Consider the following 24,817-nt stretch of genomic DNA (forward strand, 5'->3'; position numbering starts at 1 on the left):
CCACAGGCAATAATTTAGCAGCTGTTTATCAGGAGCTTTCATAAAGCTTTGAATAGTATTATAACATTCAGTAACCCTAACAACAGCATTTCAGAATCTGTGCCGGTTTAAATGGGATATCTGTGAATGTAGCTGTTCAGGGATGCGTGACCCACATAACCTATAAATTTGATTGGAAGTTACAGTGCTGGCATAGGCTGATGGATAGCAGATTAGAGCCCTGATTAACCATGTGATTCACAGGCTGAGAATATATTGTCCTAAGAAAGATTCATCAGATGCAATCAGAATTTCAAGTGGTCAGATGAAATTCAAATGTGCTGTGTGCTTTTTCTTTCTTTTTCCTTGTGCTTTTCTTTTTGACTTCCCTTCCGCTATTTATTTATTTATTTATTTATTTTATTTCCAGTGCTGAAAAATACTTCTTTGATGAATCTGCTCCTCACCCTAAAGCTGTCTGTCTGTTATTCATCAGAAAGCAGGTCGCAGTTCAGTGAGCAGAAGAAAAGATTTTAATAGAAGCTGTGCCAAGGGCTGTAATGCATCATTTTAGGGCCCTAATTATATTACAATGACAAATATCAATGGTGACAACAGCAATAACCTACATCCTTTAATGGCTATGCTGGAAAAGGAGTTTGGGCACTGCGCCATTAGATTAGACTTAGTTTCAAAACATAGGACATTAGAAGTGTGTGTCCTCAGCATTATTGGCCTATAACTGGAGCCCAGTGGAAAGGCCTGTAAATAAATGATGCCTCTCTAAGGCTTGGTCCCTTGGGAAAAAGGAGGCAAAATTAGTTGGCTGTGGAAGCAGCAGTGTTTCCGAGGCAACTTTAGCTTTCAATGTGAGGAACTAGCTGCCTAATTTTATGAAATCATACTTTTCCTTCTTCTGCCAATTAGGCTGATCACAAAAAAAAACAATGGCTGTGGCCTCTCAGAGAAAAGAGAAGTCCTTATGCTGGTTTTTAAATGTCCCCCCCCCCCCCCCCCCCCAAAAAAAAAAAAATCTTTATCAGTGTGGAAATGTAAAGCGGACTTGTGTTTTTGTTTCATCTCTTACTTTGCATGTTATCTAAAGTGGAAGTTTTCAGGCCTTGTCTAATGAAGTGGGCCTACGGAGGTGCTAGCATGAGTTACCATTGCCTCATCTTCGGATTGTAGGGTGGCTGACAGAAACCCACTTCAGTCAGTTAGATCCTTTTTATTATGTTAAAATAAACAATCCAATGCGTTGCTGTTGTATTATTCTGTGCAGTTAATTGCAGAAATAGTTGCAGTATCAAGGCAGGATACTTTGTATTCACTACATGAAAATGTGTGATCTAAATTGTTTGGGTTGTTTTTTTGTACATCATCTGCTTTTTTTCATATTAAGCAAAAAAAGATGTGTTTTGTTTCTTGAGTTGTTATGGTTTGGGATCATTAATTTAATACCTAATATGGAACACAGTAATAAGAAAATATTCTGACATCACTGAATGCTGTTAACTATTCAGTTCCGGACCACTGGAAATGTGTAATGCAGACACCATTCCTCAGGCAACACAAATAAGTATCCTCTGACAGTCCTGCCGTCCTTACACTGGAAGTAAGCATTTGCTTGAAAGTGCCTTTTACCTTTTGCATTTGGCTAATTGAGTACACAGGGTGCACTAGGAGAGCTTGGAGATAAGACACCGAATGTGTTTCATGCCATTTTTTCCAGGTGCGTGTAAAGGCACTTTGAGTTCTCAAATCATGTAGTCTACTTCCTCCTCTGGTAATCTGTTTATTGCTGTAAGTTAACAAACATGCTGTGTGTGCACACAACTTGTCCATGCTTTTTGCTACAAATATTTGCTGACGGTTGAATTGTGATAGAGATGGATTGTTTCTATGAAAATTTGGGAAAGAAGAAAATCCCTTTTAAAATTTTGTATGCTGCTTCAGGCATCATGTGTTGCTCCCAAACACTGCGGCAAAACTCTGCCATGTCTCTGCTGTGTGTGTCCCACACATCTGTGGAGTATCCATTTGGCTGCCATCTGGAAGGAGGGTTGGCTGTGGTGTGTTCCTGATTCTTGGCAACACTTGGAAGAACATGATGTGATCTAACACAAACACAGGTGAACTTTCATCTGCAGACCATTCTCTTAACTTGGCTGTAAAGAGAACTCTGATTTTTCTTTCTCAAACTAAGCAGAATTACAGTCTTAGCAGCAAAAATGGCAGCTACTGGGGGGTTAACGATAAAGTGCTAGTCATTTCCAAAATATTTGTAAGACTGAGGTTAGGAAAGGCTTCATCCTTGAGTATTTGATAATAGGTTAGTGTCTGTCTTATGGTTCTTGAAATCTTATTTAGAAGTAGCAAGGGGCACCCAAAGACAGTAATATTCTGAGAATGTTCAAGTGCAGTTATTTTGGAGCCAAGTCTAAGCATTGTGGAGTAATAAAGCAGGTTGTTTACTCTTCACGAAGTCTCCTTGGCTCTGGTAGACAAACGCAGATAGGAAATTCTGAGGTTTGGGGCTTCAGAGCATTATAACCTTCCTAGCATTTGTGCAGGTACCCAGCACTCTATTCCTCAAGCGTGTGGACCCAAGGGCAGGCAGCTGTACCGAACACTCTTTTCCTCCAGCATATGGATCCAAGGGCAGGCAGCTGTAGTCCTGTGGTGAAGTCCTGCTGCTTGGTTGAGTTGCTCCGTTGCTGCTGAGTGCCACCTGAAGTGCCTTGCTCCCAAGGCCGGTGTATCAGATTGCTCTTCAGGTGACTCCATCACTAGCTTTCACCCTCTGCAGTGTATAGCATATTCCTGAATAGTTCCTGCTCTTGATCCCCTTCCCAAGACTTTTTAGTAATTATTCATGTGCTTCAAATCAACTGTATTCGTGGAAGTTGCTGTGATTTTTATCCAAATGTAGTGTTGCAGATGTTAAAACAACTATATGTACAAGCACACAACTAAGAAGGCTCATTGCTGAGGAAGTGAAGACCAGTTTAACGAGGATGGAGTCTTTACATGTGGCTGTGCCTAGGAAAGCTTCCTGACTATTGTGACTGGCCTAGCAAGCCTTGGCCAGCTGGGAAATACTGATGGGTGTCTTGGTGTCTCCTGAAGTTCTCTGTGAGCTCCTTCTTGTACGTGTGGGGCTGGGTGCCGCCTTGCTCAGCTCTCCTTCTTGCCTGGGAGGACCTCCATTGTTCTGCATCCAGCAGGACTACCACCAAGAGGTTGGTTAAAGCTGTGGAACCTGCTGCTCACCTATACCAGCTGCTTACAAGCTTTTGCAAGTAACATTTTGGATTGATGTTGCCCAGCCTCAGAATTTGCCTGAGGTATATTTCTGTGTGAATACTGAGAAGGCACTTCTCATGTATTTTTTTGGTCATAAGAACAGTTAAAGAGGCATATAATTCTCTGTGGATGGGGGAGTGATTAAAATAAAAACACCGTAGCTTAATACCTTAATTTAGGAGACATGCCCTGAAGTACGTTGAATGAAATTATTTTGGTTGACTAAGCTATATTCTGACTAAACTAGAATTTATGACTTTGATGGAGAAGTAGGTGAAATTTTATAGCCTGTATTACTTAGGAGGTCACATAAGACAGTTTTAACAGTTCTTTCTGGACTTGAAATCTGTGAATCCCCAAGCCTTTCAGAGTTACCAGCTGAATGTCTGAGGGAGGCTCCAGTATGAGTCAGACACCATGGTGTTTTGAGGTGGAAAAGCCTCTGAGAGCAGGATATGTAGTTTTCTCTGGTTTTAAGGCACTCAGGAGATTCCTTTAGGAAATACAACAGTGTGGCTGGGACCTAGAATTTGGAAATGACTGAATTAATGGTGCTTGAACCACTACAACACAGGTACTTTGGAACTATGAGTTGTCTTATGTTCTACAATGCCTTAATCAAACATTGCTTCTCAAATAATGCAGTAGTAGGTCATGTAGCTTTTCTGTCTGGAGTTAGACGTGTACCTTGTGCCTCTCTGCGTTGCTTTATGTAACAAGTACTTTGTAAGGGTAAAACAAGTAAAATAGAATAAAGTAAAGTAGTATAGTAAACACTGTCTATTTAAAGGGATTTTTAAGTTTTAGACTGTAGAATATTGCAGGCATGTATAGACCTTTGCAATCAGATGATGATCTAGCTTTGTGATGAACATATTCTCAAGTGTTATTCAAGGTGCCTATGTTGCTAGTAAAACAGTATATGAATGTCAAATATTTGAATGCATAAATTTAAAGAGATGGGGACTTGAGTTAACCGTGAAAATCAGTGAAAAGTTGCTGGGATGGTACAGCATAGAGATTGATATATAAATAACTTGTAGGAGTTTAAATGGATTTTGGAGAAATTAAGAAATTGTATTGAGAAGTAGTGTGTGAATACACTTTTGTATTCACAGTATGCACAAGGGGGCAGAGTTAGTTTCACATGTACCTTACCTCCAGCATGCCACGTATTCTGGTTACCTGGCTGTGTAACTGTAATATTCCTTGAGCACAGCTTTATTTTACATACAGTTCTCTCATTTTACTGCTGTTGCTAAACCATTCTGCTCCAGGATCATTTCTAAAGATAAGCATTTTGGAGGACTGCATAGCAAAAAAACCAACAACAACAACAACAACAAAAAAACTGAAGGGGTTGCTGGTAAAGGAAGGAAGCCCAGATTGCACAAGTTTGTGCATATTTGTCACATGGTTAGTGATTCTGCAGGAAGAATGTTCTATCCTACTGTATAGTGAAAAACTGACCCTGGTTATGATTTATTATAAGAAAGTTACAATTTACTGGAAGAAAGTCAACGTTACTTTAAATATTCTGTTGCCCAAGCTGTAATTCTTGTATCTCTATTGAGATTTGCAGAATGGATACACAGAATAAGAATTGATCTGCAGTATGGAAATAAAGCATCCTTTATTACCCATTTCTGATCACAATTGCTTCATGAAAATAACTACTGTTAATCCAGGGTTTGGTCATAGCAAAAATACGACACAATAGTGCAAAACATCCAACCTTATGTGGTAAAATGATTACCAGTGGAGTTGTATATTGTGTTGCTAATGTTCACATGAAACACAGTGTACATATAGAAGTAATTGGCTTATTTGTTCACTTACAGTGACTTTGGTGTAATTTGAAGTGATGCTTCCTTTGCTTCCTGGGAGAGAATTTAGAGCAATCCACAGTATTCTGTTTATCTTCTTGTTACATCTCCTGAAGACTTTTTCATTAAAAATTAATGTATTTGATTACATAATGAAAGTGAACTCTTTTTTGTGTCATATGGAATTTCTAAATTATATTTGTGTTTTGTTTTTGTTTTGTTTTGTTTTTTAAGGAAAACTTTTTAGTCAGAAGTGATAGACTTCTAGGAATTGTTAAACTGGCATCCAGATGTCTATGTTAAGCTGTCCTAGCCAGAGGAGGGCTGGAGATGGAAGCAAACAAATAAAAAACATGTGTTTTGTGTTCATGGTTGACAGTTGCATCCGAGAATTTATATAATTAAACTTTTTTCTTCTTGTCATTTGCAGGCAGAAATTGTCAAGAGACTGAATGCTATATGTGCACAAGTCATTCCCTTCCTGTCCCAAGAGGTAGGTAGTAGTTTGTACTCGTACCAGTCTAAACAGTTGCCTTGTTATAGTCCCTCTTGTTGAAGTAGGACTTTGTGTTGAGACAGTTCGCTTAAGAATCTCACTGTGCTTGCATTTGACTTTCCAGTGTGCTATCCTCATTGTAACTTAATTATCTTCTCCAATTCCATTACAATGTAATTTATATGTACTTACTTGAAATGGAGAGTGTTGTGATATGTTAAACAAAATTTTAGTTGTTTAAATATTTTGCTGTCATGTACAAATGTAGTTTTGCTCTCAATTCTGACTTTGTCAATCTGAAATAGGAGGATAGCTTGCCAAAATGGTAGGAAGGCATGATTTGTGCTACGTTTTTGGCAGAAGTCTTTGAAGTTCAGCAGAAACTTCTGTTTTGGTGTACTGAGCAGTGATGCTCCACAGATGTACGAATGCAATTTTTTTCTGCCTGTTTTCTCATCCCAGCTTAGTTATTACCTTTAAATCCTTTTATTATTTCTGTGTATTTTTGCAATATAGACAGAACATTAAAACTCACTGTAAGCTGATTTGTGTAAGCACTAATTTTCTTGAAATTACGATTTGCTGGTATTGTCTTGAATGCTCAGTAGATACTTTGAAGGGCACTGGAATCGGGGAGTTCGTTGGATCTTGCATGGAGTCTTGAAGGTGCAGGCATGGGTGAAGGAAAAAGTCAGTGTGGTTCATGAAAGGAGACATTGGGTGTGTGATGGCTTCCCTTGCCCACCCCTCTGGGGCAAGGGATGAGGAGCTGCGTGTGCCTCTGTTTAATTTGAGGTTTCACTGCTATAGCATAGAAGTCAGAGCTGGAAGCTGTATTTCTTTGTAGTGCATCCATAAAACATCATATTTGTGCCTGAGGATGTGCTAGGACTCTTTTTTTTTTTGTTTGTTTTAACCTTTTCAACTGTCCCAGAAAGAACCACTGCTTTTCAGGGGAGCTGTTAGTCCTGCTATGTTCTAAAGGCCATGTGTTCAACATCAGCATTCTGCTAATGCTCTGTGTGTGTAAGTGCATGTATGCATCTGTCTGTGTTTGAGGTGAAAATCATGCTATGAAAACTAGAACCTGGTAATGTTCGTGAGTGTGGCAGTGCTCTTGCCTTTTAAGATAGGTTTGTGGTAACTAAATGATGTGTAATAATCAGCTATATTGCTGGGGAACCAGAATTCAAGTCCTGCATGGATCTGAAACAAGTAACCGTTGATTTCGTACTTCGCTACAGAATCACTGTACTTCTAGTTATGGGTTTTCATTTGCTGCACAGGAATAACACAGCATATAAAAATGAGGTGTAAAGCTGATTCATACTGATGCTAAAGTGAGCACGAAAATGTCACGATTTTGAAACAAAGGCAGGGTTGAGTTCTTGGCAGGCAAAGCTGTGATCTTGGCAAACGCACAGGATCAGCATTTCTATGACAGAGACATCTCTTCCAGAGTATGCGGTACAGTGTTTAGAAACTTTGTACCAGTATACTCCTACTGGAACTGCTATTTTCAGAAGAATTCCTGAACAGAGTGTTTTTGCAGTAGGTAATAGCAGGTTGTGCTGCTCTGCTTGCTCTGCTTCCAGGTCCCAGCCTGTTTTTCCTGGAGCAAGCATGGTTCTCGCCATGGAGAAAGTGAGCGTAGAGTACATCTGAAGAGAGACATGTTTGGTTCACAGTGACTGACAGATTTTGGCCCTCAGCTTTGATCTTGGAAGTGTTAGCCTCCATTCCCTCTATGTGCTCACATGGATTTAAAAAAATAAAATACACTAAGTTTTTGAGCTTCAGTGTTAATGGCATCCTGCTTATGTGAGCTCAGACACTCTCCTGTTTCTCTGCCCTGTTTTTCATCTTGCTTTCCAGTCCCTGCAGCTGCATCAACCAGGAGTCCTTCTCCTGGAAGCTGGAATTAGCAAAATTTAAGTGCGTGTATTAGAAAGAGAGGAGGCACTGTGATGGCTCCACATCTTATTTCTTATATCTCATCAGTCAAGGCTCATCTCCCTTGTGGAGCTCACATGCAGTAACTTCTGAATGATGAGCCAAGTGCCTCGATCACTGTTTGACAACATTCTGGACTTCAAGCTAAGCATGGAGAGTATCACTTTAAAATAACTCTGAACTTAACTATTGCAGCATCTTCTTATTGACAGGCTTGCTGTAAGAGCTATGTAGGTAGACAACAAAGATGGCTGAGATTGTAAAGTTAAAAAATTACGTTGTCCCACTTCTGTCACGACCCCATGAGGGCTTAAATACACCAGTGTCATTGTGCTTCGTGACTGCTGTTTACTTTTTTAGGTTTTAGGTCAGAGCTTTAAGAAGTTTTAGGTCTGAAAACAGACCTTCCTATGGTTTCTGCCCTAGTGAGCTGCTGCTTTTCAAAACCACGGCCCACAAACTTTCCTTCAGCTGTTTGCCTGTGTCTTGTTTACCAAGTCTTACAGCTTCTTCTCTGTGCATACTCTGTGATGTTGAAGCTCTTTGGGCTGTACAGGAAATTGAGAGGTCAAGAGAAGTTCACAAGTAAGCCATTTTTGTATGTGGTGACATAGACAAAAGGGAGCACTTCCAAAAAGCCACTGTATGCATTAATATTACTTGGAGGCAAGTGTATTTTCCAGTTTGGTAAGATGGGAGAGGGACTAGAAGGATTGAATGCAGAAGCACAAAAAAACTTTTAATATTTTGTGACAATGCTGCTGAAGGTGACACTTTTCATATTGGGGTTAAGAAAATTCTTGGTGAGTCTTTGACCTCTATTATACAAACACATTTTACAGTCAGGTTGTATCGGCAATCGGCATATGCTGATGAGTCAAGAGAAAACTGGTCTCCAGTTTCAAGCATTCTGCTAGTCTTAGTTTCTGTCTAATTTGTATCTTTAAGAACTAAGTGTCTTAATGGAAGCCTCTTTATTTCATCATCTAGATTAATAGGGAACTGAATTGCAGTGCGCTTTTGCTGTTTATGCAGTTTGCATATAGTCTAATTGTGGAACAGTGCCTGAAAAATGTGATCAGACTCCTTTGTATTGTGCCTGAGGGAAAAATGAACAAAATACAGTGGTTACATGCACTGATGGCAACATTATTGCCTCGTAATAGCACCAGGTTAACTTGTCTTATTGCTTGTTAACTTTGTAAGGAATCAATGACTTGCGATAACTCACTTAGAAGTAAGAAATCGTGGCCAAAATCACTAGAGATCTGTTGAAATGAATGCAATTACAATACGTCACCCTTCTGTGTATTACTGCCTGCTTTATTTCAAGGAGCATACCAGTAAAATATTCAATAATTTTTTCAGACGCAAGAGTTCAGTCAGTTTTACAGTGCTTTAAATTACTTAACTATTCATCAAAAATTAAGTTTTTAAACCTCCTATATATGCATTCAAATAGTATCTTGTTTTTATATTGATTTCAGCTTGAGAGAACTAAAAAGTAGCATTAAGAAATACAAACTTCCCCTTTTCAATAAAAAAGAGTGACTTTGTGGTCGAGGCATGAGATGAACCTCAGGAGTGAACCGAGTTCAATTTATGCTGCTGTTGCAGACTTCCTGTGTTGCAATAGTCATTTTCCACCTCTGTGTGATGTTGTGAGATACTGGTGTGCTCAAGGTACTTTCTATTAAATACGGGGAAGGAGGTGCCCACAGGCTGTAGGTAAATACTTGGAAGTTGTTAGCACTCAGTTAACATAGTTTTGATAGTGTGCAGCTGGAGTAGGTAGTTTGACATTCGCATCCTCTTAGGATCTAGCTGGTTGGAGACCATTCATTTTAGGTATAAAGCTGTAGATTACACCTCTGCTAATTTATGCTGCTTCTCATTTGGGTATACCAGCTGCAGCACAGTGTGACATTTCCTCAGATGTGTGGGTTTCAGGTTGAAGCTGGTTCCTGTCTTGTCAACGTGGCGTGTCTGTGTGTCTCAGTGCAGCCTGTAGCTGTTGTTGTCTGACCCTGCCTGTGTGCCCTGAGTGCCAAATGACGTGTGTTGGATTGTGGCATTTGTTTGGTCTGACTGAGTTGCTCTTGGATCACAGTTACCTGATTTGGGGTAAATATCAACTGTTTTTATATTTATATGCATGCACACATATAAGTTGTCTGATCTACACTGCAAGCATTCTGTAGGCTGGAAGAGGCTATCAGAAACGTTTCTGAAGATTCATAGTCCCTTCCAGTGAACTGGCTAATAACAAGCTAGATGGCCTGCTCTTTAATAGCTTTCAGTTCCCATGCAAAACAAGGTGGTCACATTGAATTAGGAGTACAATCAGATGCCAAACTCATGCATATATGCAAAGAAACAATCAAAAGAAACTACTGCGTGTGTTCCCAAATGCAGCCCTTTCCTCTCAAACACTTTACTGTTAGTGGATGGTTTTCCTTTTGCAGGATGGACATGGGCCATAGTAAGTTCACTCTTCTCTATCTTGATATTCTGTACAGGAGCTTCTAAAGCTTAGTAAATTTGAGGGAAGAACATTACTTGTATTCTATAGAAGCAGAGAAGGGGTCCCTGAATGTTATTCAAAAGGCAGTAACCACTGGTCTGAGATTTGAGAGTCTGAGAAGAAAAAACTATTTTCCTCCATCTTAGTCTTGCCTAAGACAAGCTGAAATAGAAAGTATAAAGAAGCTATCACATATACACATTTACGTATGTGTATACATGATAGCTTCCTTATAGTCCTTCTACCAAGGAAAACATCTTATTAGAAATGTATGGATATATCACTAATAGTTTTCTTAGGATTTTGTGAAGTGGTTATTATATCTTCTCTGAATTGCAGTTCCTGGAATCAGTGACCCTGCTGGTCCTTTTTAGTTTTCTAAGCATGTGCTGTACTCCACTGTAAATGTGTTTTTGCTCACTGGTGTTTTCAGTACTGCTTCATCTCATTATGCTGTCTCTAGATCAGGCTTTTCAGAATGATGCTGCTTCATTTCCTAAGCAAGACCTGGTCTGTACTCCCTCTAAACAGATAATACAACAACAAAAAAATATTATAAATAAAACATAGCAGAATTTACCTACTTCTGCAAAGTAAATTATCTGCAGTTTTTGCATTGGATGTTATACATGGAGGAAGGCTGGAATTAGACATTTTCAACACCAACTCCTGTGCATGTATGTTGGAATTTCACCACTTGGCTGCCATCACTATGGCTTCCCTGTTGTTGGAAGTAGCAGGGAGCTCCAGTGTTAAAACAAACAAACAAAACACAGGTATTTTCCACCATGCTGCAACACATGCACAGGAATCAGGGCTAGGTGACAGTGTGGTAAGGCAGTGTGATTGCAAAAACGCCTACGTCCTTCTTGTGGTCTCTGACGTCGCTACCCACTGTGAAACCGAAAGGAGGAGATTTTCCAGCATAAGGCAACTGCAGACACCACTCCCAGCAGAAAACAGGAAAGGATGAGGAGCAGAGACAGGGAAGAAGTTAAAAAGGAGAAACGATACTAGTCTGCGTGACAGGCGAGGCAGGGCACCAAGTTCATTGCTCTGGTCTGGTATGCAAAATACTGCTTTCTCCTAGCTGAAGGTAGTGGTCTTGTCATTTGATTGCATGCAAGGAGGTAGGCTGGCATTAAAATGTGTGAAAGCTGTAACACCCTGTCTTCATGTAGCTCACAAAAAAAATAAGTGTTTTATTTTGGGATATTTTTTTCATTTGGTTCTAAGTCTTTCCATGATCATTTGATGGGTTGTTTAGTGCTTGGTGCTCATGTGATACCACTGGCTGCTGGAGCATATGCAGGCTGTGCACCCAAGCACTGTGCTGGACCCCAGCAGTGGTCTGGGCTGGTGGCTGCCCTGCCCTCTGTGGTGCCACCTGTCCTTCACACTGCATACTTCGTGTTGCATTTGGGCCACACTGCATCCCTGGACCACTACCATGTGCCTTCTTGTCTGCTCTGCCAGATAGAGGGACCTCCAGGTAGTGCCCAGTCTGTGGTCAGTGATGTGAAACCCCTCATTCCCTCACACACAAAGGATTGGATGAGTAAGGGATTCCCATGCCAAGAAGGTGGGAGTTGGTATGGATGCCACTATGATTTTTCTTGCTGTGATGCATCGACATGTGTTGTTTGCATCTGTGATTTGAAGTAGCTTATGGGTCACATGAGGCAAGCCCCCCATCGAGGTCTCAGGGAGATGGGAGAGAGTTGGATGTGGCTAGGTTGCTCTGCTGAGTTGGAAGTGATGGAGAGGCTAATTACAGACCATCCATTTTCTCTGTTGTGCATACCATGGCACTAAAGATTAAATCAATGTTAAAGCAGCTAGCAGCAGAGAGTTTTAATTGTTTCTACCATACCTAATTTACGTTCAGCTTTACAAGGCCCATGGGTTTTTGCCTCTCTATGAAGGCTTGATCCCAAACCTATTAGAATCAATGAAAGATGCTTTGTGTGATTGGTTAGGGAGTTTCTGTCTTACAGTGTTTTTCAGCAGAAATCTTGAAGAGAGATTTTGGTGCTTGACCCTTCCACTTTCACTTCTTCTCACCTGGGAATGAAACAGCGTCTTCCCACATACTCTTCAGATCCATTGTTTGTGTATGTGCTGTAAAAGAAACAGAGCCATTTGAACCGTTGCAGAGTCAACTTATTTTTCCAAAGCCTGGATGAAAATTTCAAACATTTCTATAATACTGTTGATATTTTCAGGCCAGAATTCTGCAGGTTCCTTGGAGGTTGTTTCTTTTCCTTTCTGTGGCCCTGGGAAGAGAATTTAAGTAGATGGGTGTTATAACTGTATAGAAGAATGCTCGTACATAGGGCTGGATTCCTGTCTTTATATCCATGCAAAAAAGCATTACCTAGGAAAATGACAGGAAGCCGATGATGACTGTAATCCATTCAGTAAATGAGAGGTTTTTTTAATGATTGGGATTTTTCTCGTTAATTTGATGATGTGATCAAAAATTCTATGATCCTTTTTGGGTGTAATTGACCTCCACCAGAATATGGTGAGGTAATTTTTTTTTTGGTCACCCCCTTGCCTTATAAAGCCACATATCACGGAGCATTCAGCTACATTATTGATGTAAGCTGTCCTGTCCTCACCACGTGATGATCTGGAGATGATAATACTTCGTCAGGAACTTGAAGCTCGAGAATTGCAATTTCCTTTTTAATGGTTATCCGTGATGGTGATACGCCACTCACTGCCGTTTGTTTTTTTTTTCCCAATGCCAAGAACACATTTGCTCATGTTCAGCCCTCTTTTTTGTTCTTTATGTTTGCTGCTCTTAACTGACAGCTTGGTTTATGTTAGCACTGTACCTTTAGAAAACCCTAAATGGGACTGCTGTGATTCTGTTTGCCATAGTATGTTATTTGCTCTCCTGGCATTTCCTTCATTTAATTCTTCTTTGCTTAAAAACAAACAAACCTTAAAACCATTTTCCTCCTTCCAAGAATGTTTCTAAATTACCTCCTTCATTATTTGCTGGTATCCATTTTCTGTACTTTAGCAGAGGGAATTTGTAAGTGACAAAGCCATTTTTGTTTCTGCATGGCAGACTCTGTCCCCTCTTTGTAATGAAGATAGCTGGGTGGGGAGCACCAGGAACTGGCGTATCTGAGGATGTCAAATCCAGGCGCAGCAGAGCCCTTCCTCCCCTGAGCAGAGCTTGAGGTGCTCTACTATGCTCAATCTGTGGCTGTAAATCAAAGGTGATTCACTCCCAGCACTGAGCATGCAATTGCTTGCATCTCTCCCTGGGCCCTCCCCACCCTTTGCACCAGTTTCTCATTGTAATTTCGACCCTGCACAGCTGCACGTACAAATAAATTTGCCACTGGTGGAGCTCCAAACTGGCACAGGTCTGGCTGCAGGATTAGGACCTTACTTTATTTGTAGCCAATGTTTTCAAATAAACACCAATCACTTTTCAGCATACAGCAATTTTGACTTTACTGCAGGAATACAGTATCAGTCAAACTGAGATAATATAACCACTGAAGCTTGTAAACTGTGTTGTTAATTAGACCATGTGTTTTTGATGGACTTTTTAAAGCTATTAAAATTTACATGTTGGGGATTGAAATAATTAGTTCTCTTTCACATGTTTGACAGAATTGTGAATGGCATTTTAAATTTCATTCTTATGGTTGAGCTGCTTTGAAATGTACCAAGGAGGAGAATCTGTATATTCTTCAGTGATGTGGGCGCTGTGTGGTTGTTGAAAATACATACCTTTCATTTTCAGTATGCTTTTTTTTTTTTAATCAAGACATTTCTGTGACTGTAAGGAAAGTGATTTGCTTTTAAAGGTGATGTGTAAGTTTGGGAGAGCACTGATGAACAGAAGGAAGGAAGGGCCCTCAAATAGGTTGTAAAATTGGTCTTTTTTGCTGCAAGGGTATTCCAGGCAAGTAATGGGATAAATAAAATCTTCTCCTTTCTTTATACACAGAATTTGACTGTTAGAGAACTATCATTTCAAATGTGTGATTGAAAAGTAAAAAAGTTAAAAAAAAAATAAAATAAAAATGTGCGTAGTAATTTAGAAAACAAATAATTTTATTCTGTTTCTGATCTTCATTTATAGCACCAGCAACAAGTGGTGCAGGCTGTGGAGCGTGCCAAGCAAGTGACCATGGCAGAACTGAACGCAATCATTGGGGTATGTGGTCTTTCCATTTCAGCTCTAATAGCATTTATAAAAACCTTTCTCCCTTCCTTTCCCTTCCCACCCCATGCGTTTCCATCAAGTAGGCTTAAAGCTGGGGGCAGTGGAGAAGGTCAATAGCTTGATCTTGGTAAAAGACTGGCTGGTCTCTCTGGCTACTGCTTGAAAATATTGCTTGTAGTGTTCAGAGAAGACGAACAGGTTAATGCCTGTGTTGTATCCATTCCCTGAAGTTGGATGGATATTTGTTTTCTGTTGGCCCTTTTAAATCATGTTGCTTCCTTTGTATACTGCCTGGTAGTCTGCTTCTGCACCATGCTAACAGGTTTTGTATGACACACTAAACTTTAACAAGGAATTGTTCCCTTTGCTACTGCTCGTGTGCTTTTATGCATGGTGGTCTGAGACTACGAATATCCACCACACATTCATATTTACTTTGCAAAATAATTTAGTTACTTTTTATAACAAAAAAATCCTGGAAACAGCATACAGCAAAATATCCCTTCCCCAGTTCACTGATAGGTGCCAGGCTCCCATGCATGTGTGTGGAGCCTTTCTTGTAAAAGCTTTACTAGCAGTGGTATGGGCTCAGTGAAACCCCTGCAAGGTTTATGGGTGTGGGCAGCCACAGTGTTTACATTTTATGACTGGAGAGAAAAGGCATAATAACAAAAGCTATGGCTGCTTGCACTACATAAAATAAAGGTGAGGAGTCATAGCTTAATAGAACATTATTCACGTGTATAATTATGCAGCTGGTGCAAGCAGTTGTTTAAGTTATTCTAATGAAGACGCTACAACTGTACTTCGCATATTCTGCCCCCTTCCAAATGCTTTTTCTTTTGTGTGTAGATTATACATAAAAGTCTTTTCCTTTTTTTTTTTTACTCAGTGTATCAAACACACTTTGAAATGCTAATTATTCCATTTACTTTCATTAAAATTCAAATTGCTGAGTGAAGATGTGGATAAGGGTCGCAGAATAATCAATCTGAAGTGAAGATATTGCTTCAATTATGCCTCTGTCTTTTAACAAGGAAATCAGGACTCTCTGATCATTGCTGACGGTAGTGTAGAGCAGTGGTCTGATTGTAGCTTGTTTTTAATAGTCTGTTTCTAACTCTGTTTTGTATCCCTCTGACCACAAGAAAACACTGGAAGTCAATTAGAAGATATAAATGGAAAAGAGTAACCTTTATTTCCTCTGAAGTGCCCGTTAGAAAGAAGGGGGTGAATCAGAGCGAGTCGTGTAGAATCATGAATAACATTTGTTGTACGTCTTTTACGCTCCAGTGGGGAAAGTGGGAGATGAATAATTTCCCAATTAGTTTTCATTACCTAACCAAAAATATTGCCTTCCATTAACATTCTTTGCATAAAGAAAGTAGCTAAAGGTTGGCTTCTTTGTTGTAGAAGTTTTTGTGTGTCTGCCTTGCAAGCGTGTGTAGTGTTGGTGTGTGTGTGCACATACCATTTTGCGTGCACGTGTATACGCACACACATGCATATGAATACTTCACAGTCTATTTGTGTACATTTTTGTCATTCACCTTTGCATATATTAGGGAGACTGTGAAAAATAATTTGCATCCTAGGAATGAGAAAGTTTATTGATGTAGAGCCTATTGCGCTTGTTATTTAAGTTTATCCTGCTTTCATGAACCACTAAACTACTCAGAATTGATATAAACAGACTGGATGCTTGTCTGGGAGCCTCGCAGTTACTTCTGTTGGTCTGCCCCCACCAGACAGAAGAAAATTTTCTGTTTTGTCTGTTGCTGTCTGAATTTATCTTTTCAAGGCAATTGAGATTCCATTGCCGGAAATTTTTGTAATATCTGAAGTTTGTTTCTGTGCATTAAAATGGGATAGCTTTCATCTCCCTCAGAAGGGTGATTTTACCTTTCAGTTTCTTTTTTTCGCTCTTGTTTTATGTTGATTTAGGAAATGCTGCATAGCATCTCTCTTCATTTTTAGAGAAATGGGAGCAATACTGACTGAAAATGCCATGTTCTTCAGAGTTAAGGGGAAATAATCAAATTCAGTCTTAAAGAGATTCATTAAAAAAAAAAGGAATAAACAGAATAAGAGGTTATCAGAAAATCTTTAGTTGTGTGAACACCTGCAATAATTTTACATCTGAACTTAGATAGATTTAGAGCCTGAAAGTGTAGCATGGGACTAAAAGAGGCTTGTCATATTTTGTGAATGCTGGTAAAAGAAAAAAAAAGAACGTAATTAGAAATTATAGCTCTAATTATATTGTCTTATGCTATTTTGTTCTTGGGTAAGTCTGACAGAGTTTGTGTTCTTTTAACATGGTGATATTTTAAAGGCTTCCAATGTTTGCTTGCTCTTTACAGCTTTTCTGAATATATCTTTTTATTTCCCATTGAGATATGCATTGGAAGAAGACAAAAGCAGTATCATGAGTTTTTGAAATACAGATGTAGGATAAATTCCTCTATGTTTGGGGCCTCTGTGTTTCCTTGACTCAGAGCTGCTTTGGTTTGAGTGGAGGAGCTATGGCTGGAGTTCAAAATGGATTTTGCTGCCATGGAGTTTGGCACAAGAAAAGAATTGAATGTACACAAATTATGTCTCTCTTTGTATTTCACATACATACTTTTATATGAATGTTCTCTGATTTAATGGAATCTGATGAAGCACCTTTTTAACTTTGCAATATTATTCTATCTTCATTGGTAAATGAACCAAATCACTGATCCGTGCAGTTTAAATGCAAAATACTGAAGTGAGCCTGGAACCCAGAGAGATTGCTTGTTCTCCTGACAATAAACTCGTTGTGTTTAATGGAATGAAACACAGTTATAATGACTTCTTTCACAGGTCATGTTCAGTTTAAAGCTGTTGACGGACTGAAACAAGTTAAATATAATCCATCTTCTTTTTGAGAGATTCAATGAGGAAAACTAAACCAAAACTACGTGTCATAAGCGTGCTGCAAGAGGATTGTAAATCTGCATCTGGTATTTGCCATGGGCAGTGTGGTGTAGGATTTTTGCTTGGAGGAATTGTAGTGCACACTCAGTGTTCCTTTCCAGGTTGGCTGCAAAGGCGGGAGCAACATGGTGCATCCAGTTGGTCTTGTCAACTGTCGTAGCTGCCGTGTTTTTAAATTGCAAACTGCAAGATCACACTGTTGGAGCAGCGCACAAATTGTAGCCTTAAATCAGCAATATGATCTAATTAGGAATGATATTTTCATTTCCTGTATTACTAAATTGAGTCGTCTAACTCCCTTAAAATGTTTTTTGTTTTTGTTTTTTTTTTAATCCACTGTACTATATAATCGGAACATGCTGTGTGAATGCAGTTGTATTTTAATAAGGGAACCAGGGAATTAACTTGTAAATTTATAAGAATTTTACCAGAGTATGTTTTTCCATTTTAAAATAGTTGGTTTTCAACTGTGTTTGGGTAGTAAGACAGAAATGGAGGCTACTGCTTGTGTGCCTGTTTATCACGGGAGAGATAAATGCACCAAAAACTTAAGAACAGGTATGTGATGGTGTTCAAAGAAAATGCAGTTTAGCACAAGAAATGCTGAACCTCAATTTTTAGCAGTGACATTTTAATGATAGGAAGTCTGCAAAATTATTTGCCATCAATTGTAAAGGCAATAACAAGCCTTGGTGGTTTTTCACACTCTCTGTGTTAAGTGCTTTGAGAATGACAGCGTAAACTGTGTTAGAGAACTCCAAGGAAGTAAAACTGATTAAAATGTTCATGCTTGAATGGTGCTGATGGAATAGTTCATTTGGACTTTCTCTACCTCCTGCAGCTCAAGCTGAAATATTAAAATTCAGTGGATTTAAATCTCTCTCCCCTCAGCTCAGGAAAAAAACATTACATTTTAATAGGTTTTAAACTCATAATTCATTGGTTTGGAGCAGCGCTATTAAATCTATTTAAATATTACTTGTATTACTAAGGAAATGATTTAAATGATTTTGCCTTTACCATTCTATACATCTGAGGAAAAAGGGGAAGAAAAAGGCTTTGGTTTAATTCTTAAGCATTTTGTTTTATTATGTCACTTCTACTATCTATTTTAAATATAAGCAAATTGCAGTTATTGGAAGAAAGAATGCTTCTGTATTGTGGCATATAACTGTCAAGCCATAAAGCTCCTTTTTTAATACCCGCCTAGTTAAAATCTCTGTGTTGTGTCTGAAGTTTGCCCCATCTCAGAAGGTGTGTAATTTCTGGTTGTTTTTGAGCAAATGTTCTGTTTCTACAGATGTGGAGAACAGTGTCTGTTTAAATACACCATATGCTATTCTGCAGGCATGCAAAGTTTTTAGAGTGTTGTGGTGCAGATAAGTGCATGCAAGTTGTAATACAAACCTAATGTAATTGCGTGCTCTTATTCCCAGGGCACCAGTGGTGCAGAGCTCCTAATGTTAGGTGCTAAGGTGCTTGTAGCATTGCAGAAGCATTTTCAACTCCTAGCATGGTAGGTTATTTCTGCCTTTCGCACATGCTTGTGAAGTAAAGAAGAGAGGAGAAAGACTTCCGGTGTTTTTTTGATTGAGGGGAGCAGGCCTAGGCTGATATTGCTGGCTGTGACATGATGGAGCAGGGCCAAGGCCTGGCCTGGAAGCTTAACAGGAGTGGGGATGCTGTTGCAGGCAGATACTTTACCACGGGGTGGTGTGGCAGAAGCTTTTCTCCTGTAAACTAAGAATGTTTAATGGTCCAGTTTGTGTGGTAGACTTTTTCCTGCTTGGCAAAGGGCAGGGAAATGCCTGTGTTGTAGCACTGGCACAAGTCACTCATCTTAGTTCTTCAGGTCCTTTTTGTATTGTTTGTTCAAGGACTGTGCTGGCATTAAACGGTGGTTGAAGCTTAAATGCTGTAAAATGAAGTGACCACCTGCTACATATTGTACACAGATTGTTATGGTAGGAATGTGGCAGACAAGATTGACTTAATGGATATGTGCTTTGAGTTTTGTTCGTCTACCTAAAGAAATACTGAAATTAATTCCTCCCTATTTAATGACTTCTGTTTGCTGTTTGTATGCTAAGAACGTGTGAGGTGTGATCTGCAATTTTTTTTGACACTGCCTAATCTCTGAAATAGAACTGTAGAAGAGGAAATTGTAGATGTAGAATGCTTTTAGGTAAATATTTTCTGTTTTGAATGATTTGTTAGAAGTATTGCTAGGTCAAAGATTCTGCTTTTTTGAGAATCAGGAGGGAAGAGGTGTTTTTTTTGTAGTGTTTTTCTCCACCCATTAGCAAATGCTGCCTTCAGAGAGAGTCTTGCAGGTGAGGACTGATTTAAATTAATCTCTACTGTATGCAGCATTATCCTTATTTAAAAATGGTGAAAATGAAGTACAGAAGATCTTTTTAGGGAATTTTGAGAAAAATAATTAGCATGCACATAATTCCAGCTACCATATTTACTGAAAAACCTCTCCAAGGGTGGATTTTAAATGCTGTTGCTACACTTGGAATGGTTTGCCACTGTTTTCCTCTTCATACAAGCTGTTGTAGCTACTGAATTTATATTGGTCTATCACTGTAGGAGCAGTCAGTAACATGTTGCAGGGTGAAGTGCAGACCACTTAATACATCCCACTGCCAATATGCTGATGCCAGAGGCCCTGCTTGTTATGCTAAAGTAAGTGCATATGACAAAAGTACTACAGCTCACATACTGTATCTGATCCGGCAGGCCAGCTGACCTCTGCCTCACATTTTTTCAAACACTGTCACCAAAGCTAATTGACCACTGTATTTTTTTTTTTAATTAAGATTAGTCAGTATGGCTATAAGGAGTCCTATGAAGAATTTTCTTCGTACTCCACAGCATGAACATGTACAGTATTTTCTTTTTATGACTTCCTTCATGAACAGGAAGTAAGGAGGAGAAAACAGTGTTGCCATACTGATCTGTACTCCAGCGCATGGAAGCTGTCTTCATCTCCAACCTAATACGAATTTGGCACACTCTGTCGGACTTCTGGTCCATTGTTTGCTATGTAATACTTCAGTGGTGGTGTAATAATTCTGCTTTGGAAGAGAAATAGTATATTTCTCTTCTACACTATATAATAGTATGTAGTCAAGACGTAGTGAATAATGTGAAGGCAAGAATTTCCCAAAAATTCTTGAGTGAGAAATTAACAGTGCTTACATACTCAGTGGAAATGCAGCCCATCTAAACATACATCATTACTGTACTGCATAGCCTAAAGACTGTTGTTACCATGTCATGATTTCAAACCACAATGTTTTGCAATCAGCTACAAGCAGGACTGTATATTTGCCATTTAAACTTCTTTCAAAAACTTCTTTCAAAATTTTCAGATACTACCTACGCTATGAATGAGGATTAGGTATCTGAACAGTAGGTTAGTTAAACATTTGTTTTCATCCACATGTGAGTAGTTTCTTACATGTCTTCAATCATACTATCTAGAGCAAGCATCACAAGCATTGATGAATCTTCTCTAATAATGTTTCTGAAATGAGTACTGCTTCAGCTGTTCTACAGCTGGGAGAAGCTAAGGCAAATAGAGCAAGTGGCCCTTCTGCAGTTTCAGAGCTGTGATTTAAATTTACACTATTAGATCGTTGTCAAGACCTTTCATCAAAGCTGCTGCAACAGGTAAACTGTACTAGAGCAAAAGAAATCACTTGGGTAAATCACTTGGCAAAAGAAAGTCTTGGGTAGTTGACTGCTGGGCACTATGTTAGAAAGGCAGAACTCTAGTACACTCAATGAAGTCTTCTTAGAGGGAGAGAGAGAGAGAGTGGTATCCTTGTGTTTTAACAGCTAACTTTATTCTTTGAGAAGAGACTCCTCGCCAGTGAGAAGAGCAGGTGTTGCAGTGGTCTGCACAAGAGTGTGGCTGCATCACAACTGGCAGTCTTCAAAGTATAGAATGGGTTGGAAGGAATGGATCAATTCCAGCAACCCAGGTGTTTATCACAAACACAGGCAGCTTGCTGAAATTCAACATAATGTGGATTCATGTGCTGTAGCCATGACAAAATATAGAGTAACGTTGGAAGAACTAAGGAGTGTGTGTTATAATCACTACCTTCTGTCCTGAAATTTGACAGATGTGTGGCACATGGGAAGCCACTGTCATTTCTTCTGGTAAGACCTTGAGCACAGCTGCACTTGGTGCTTTCTGCCTTCTCTTGATGTGAATTTTCCTAAGCTAGCAAGAGGGTGGGGGGGAAAAAAGGAAGAAGAGAGCTGAAGTGGCATTATTTATGCAAGAATTTCTGCCCTTTATTAGATGATAATAGAAAGTGATTTTAAAGAGCCTTCTCTCTGTGTGAAAATGAGAGAAGAGTCCTGCAGGCAGAAGAGTGAACTACTGAACTCTTAAGATTCTGGGGAAAAATGCACCTGTCCCTTAGCAGTGAGTTAGTTTTTTTCTTTACTGAAATACTAGCCTCTTTAACCTCAGGTCTTTGACTTTGTAGTGGATCTCCCGTTGTTGTTGTTACTTTTGCCCTCTATGCTGTTTCACCGAGTGGAAAAAAAATTCCTGAGAAGGAAGAACACCTGATGAAATGTGTAACAGGAACATATGTTCTTGTGTATATGATTAGGAGTGGATGTGTTCTCTGCCTGTATTACCTTTCACCCCAACAATATGGTTCTGGAATTGACTTCTCTTATTTGTAGATCACTTTAAAGATATTTGAGACAATTTGTAAAGATATGATTCTGATAGTTTCTTGGTTACTTATGTAGGAGTTATAAATGCTTCCCTAATTATTAATGACAGCTATTGATTTTCCCCTTCTACCCATCGTTTTCTGAGTGGAGTTTGCTTTCCTTGCTTAGAATCAGTATCCTCAAAACCAGAAATTACTGGTTCTCAAGGAGTGAGAAGTTTGGTATTTGCCTAGAGTTTGTTTGTTTGTTTTGTTGTTGTTCTTTTAATCTACCTTTTTTTTTTTTTTGTCTCAGTTCTGTTGTTTTTAAACTCTTTTTCTTGGATTTTCTATAAACTATTTTCATTGTTATTGTGAAGTACTTCAGTTTGCTGCAGGGAAGTTGTGTATGGAAGTATAGACTTCCTACCAAACTCTGATGATATTGTTTCTCAGTGGGTGTACTTATTTGCAAAATGATGTCTTTTCTATTACAAGGCTGATCTCAAGGTCCTGTTTCTGTACCACAGTCTCATTATGGTGAACATGCATGTCCCGGATCATTCCACTGGAAGAGCTATTGCATGATTCTCCCTCTATGCTGTTTTGCCATATCGTGTCTTAACATAAAAGGAAAACAAACAAAAAAAGAAAACGAAACAAAAAAGCTGTTTTGGAATCGTATGCCAGAAGAGAGAGGAAATACAGTATGGATAATATCAGGAGTTGTGAACAGGCATGAAAGATAAAAACAATACACCTATAGCTGTGTGTGCCTAAATACTTCCATTTCTTACTGGTCGTTGAACCATTGACATTTTGTACTCTTGAGCCATTGTTTTTTTCTCAATAATTTTTATCTCAATTATCGTTTTGTATGACAGCATACGTCACGACAACAAATCTCTCTAAACAATAGGTTGCTTTACCTGATGAATTTCATAAAGTTATCTTATTCAGATATTTTGGTGATCCTCCCCAGCAGGTATGGGTAGTGTGTGCATGTGTATAGATGCATCTTTTAGAGGCATTCATTTCTTAACTTCAGAGATGCCGTCAGGTTAAAGGCGTATGCTCAGATTGTTTGGATAGTGGCTGTGTGCTGTCAGGGTCTGTGAGAGGAAAATGGTAGATTACTGTGACAGTGAGCTTCTTGGAAAGTATCCAGTAAAAACTTGAACCTTTTCCAGAAAAATAAGCTTTCGATATGCTGACTATAACTAGAGAGCATTAGAAGCTAATTTCTTAGTGGGTTTATTTTCATATTTCGCTTTAAATTTGATCTCTTAAGATGTATGGGGATAAGAATTAGTTAAATAAAGCATCAATATTTATAATTCCAGTTGTAAAAATTAGTGATACTCAGATAAGTATCTTTTGCAAAGCCTTTTTATTCATTTCTTAGACATGGCTTTGGGAGTTTTTTTTTCTCTTTTTTATTGTAGACTATGAAGGAGAACATTCAGAAAATTTAAAAAAACAAGAACAGATGAGGAGCAACTAGACACTATCTTTATTTGATATATGTTAATAAGTCTTGAAAATTTTAATTCGGATTTTAATAACAAACTGTTGGCTTAAACTTATTACCAAAAATAGTTCAGTTTTCTTTTTTGACTTCTTTCTGACCACTGGTTTTACCCTTGCTCTTATACTGTTGTTCTTTGGATAGTTCTTAAAAACTTTGAAACCTAGTAGCATTCTGTAGAGTGTATTTCTTGGTAACTGAAGGAATTTGGGGTGTTAGTAGTAACTGTTTTCTTTAAATAGTTCTGGAAAATTTACAACATAATATAGCCTGGTGTACTGCCTTTGCAAGTTTTCACCCATTATGAGAATACATACTTGATTTTATGCATACTGCATTCAGATGTGCTAGGATTGTGTAAAGTTAACTGCATTCTGAGAGTTCACAAATGACATGACTAAGGATAGCAAATTAAAGAGGAGATGGAGGAGTGGGAAGCGAAATCATTACAGCAACATCAAAAAATTACGTGGTTGCTCAATTGGCTCATTTTCAGGCTTTCCTTGCAGGTGTTTAAATTTAAAGTTTTTATGAAACTCTCGTATGAAGAAAGGTTGAGGGAACTGGGCTTGTGTAGCTTGGAGGAGAGAAGGCTCTGGGGAGACCTCATTGTGGCCTTCCAGAACTTTAAGGGAGCATATAAACAGGAGGAAGAACGGCTGTTTACAAAGGTGGATAGTGATAGGACCAAGGGGAATGGTTTTAAACTGAGACAGGGGAGGTTTAGGTTAGATATTAGGAGGAAGTTTTTCACATGAGGGTGATGACACACTGGAACAGGTTGCCCAAGGAGGTTGTGGATGCCCCATCCCTGGATGCATTCAAGACCAAGCTGGATGTGGCTCCGGGCAGCCTAATTGGCGACCCTGCCCATGCAGGGGGGTTGAAACTAGTTGATAGTTATGGTCCTTTTCAACCCAGGACATTCTGTCATTTTGTTATTCTATGATTCTATGATCTAAATTCATTGTATAGGCAGAAATGAATGTGAAAAACTTTCTCTAGTGGAATGTTGCTGTGTGGGGAGTGTTTCTGTCACTTGTCTTACTCCTCCGTATCTTTGACTTTTTGAGGGATAGAGAGGAGACAGTATCTTTTTTCTTATCATGTTGTAGTGCTAATGTGACGCCCAGTGGATAAGGAATTGCCTGTATTTTTCTAGCTTTCTCTGTAACCAAGCAGCTGCAGACCAGCTATCCTGGAAGCTAATGTTCACTGGTGACACTGATGGGGAGTGAAAAAGCAAAACTAAACTGTAAATGTTGTGGGCTTTTGAACATAGTAATAGATGTCAAAGGTCTGGAAATGGCAGCTGAGGAGGCTCTGCCACTTTATCTGTCTTTGCCTTTCTGAGT

At 39.0% G+C, this 24,817-nt stretch overlaps 1 protein-coding gene across 5 annotated transcripts in view; it reads left to right on the forward strand.

Moving 5' to 3' along the window:
• TLE4 (transducin like enhancer of split 4) overlaps positions 1–24,817 on the forward strand; it is a 98,684-nt gene that overhangs the window by 25,826 nt on the left and 48,041 nt on the right. For 4 of the 5 annotated variants that reach the window (XM_015280232.4, XM_040655328.2, NM_204237.2 and 1 more), the window contains 2 exons: positions 5,542–5,604; positions 14,199–14,273. In XM_015280232.4, the coding sequence (XP_015135718.1) occupies positions 5,542–5,604; positions 14,199–14,273 (138 nt within the window). The remainder of the gene's footprint in view (positions 1–5,541; positions 5,605–14,198; positions 14,274–24,817) is intronic. The other variant, XM_040655327.2, reaches the window with a different exon arrangement.

The sequence above is a fragment of the Gallus gallus genome, chromosome Z, assembly GCF_016699485.2.
Source record: "Gallus gallus isolate bGalGal1 chromosome Z, bGalGal1.mat.broiler.GRCg7b, whole genome shotgun sequence".
NCBI lineage: Eukaryota > Metazoa > Chordata > Aves > Galliformes > Phasianidae > Gallus > Gallus gallus.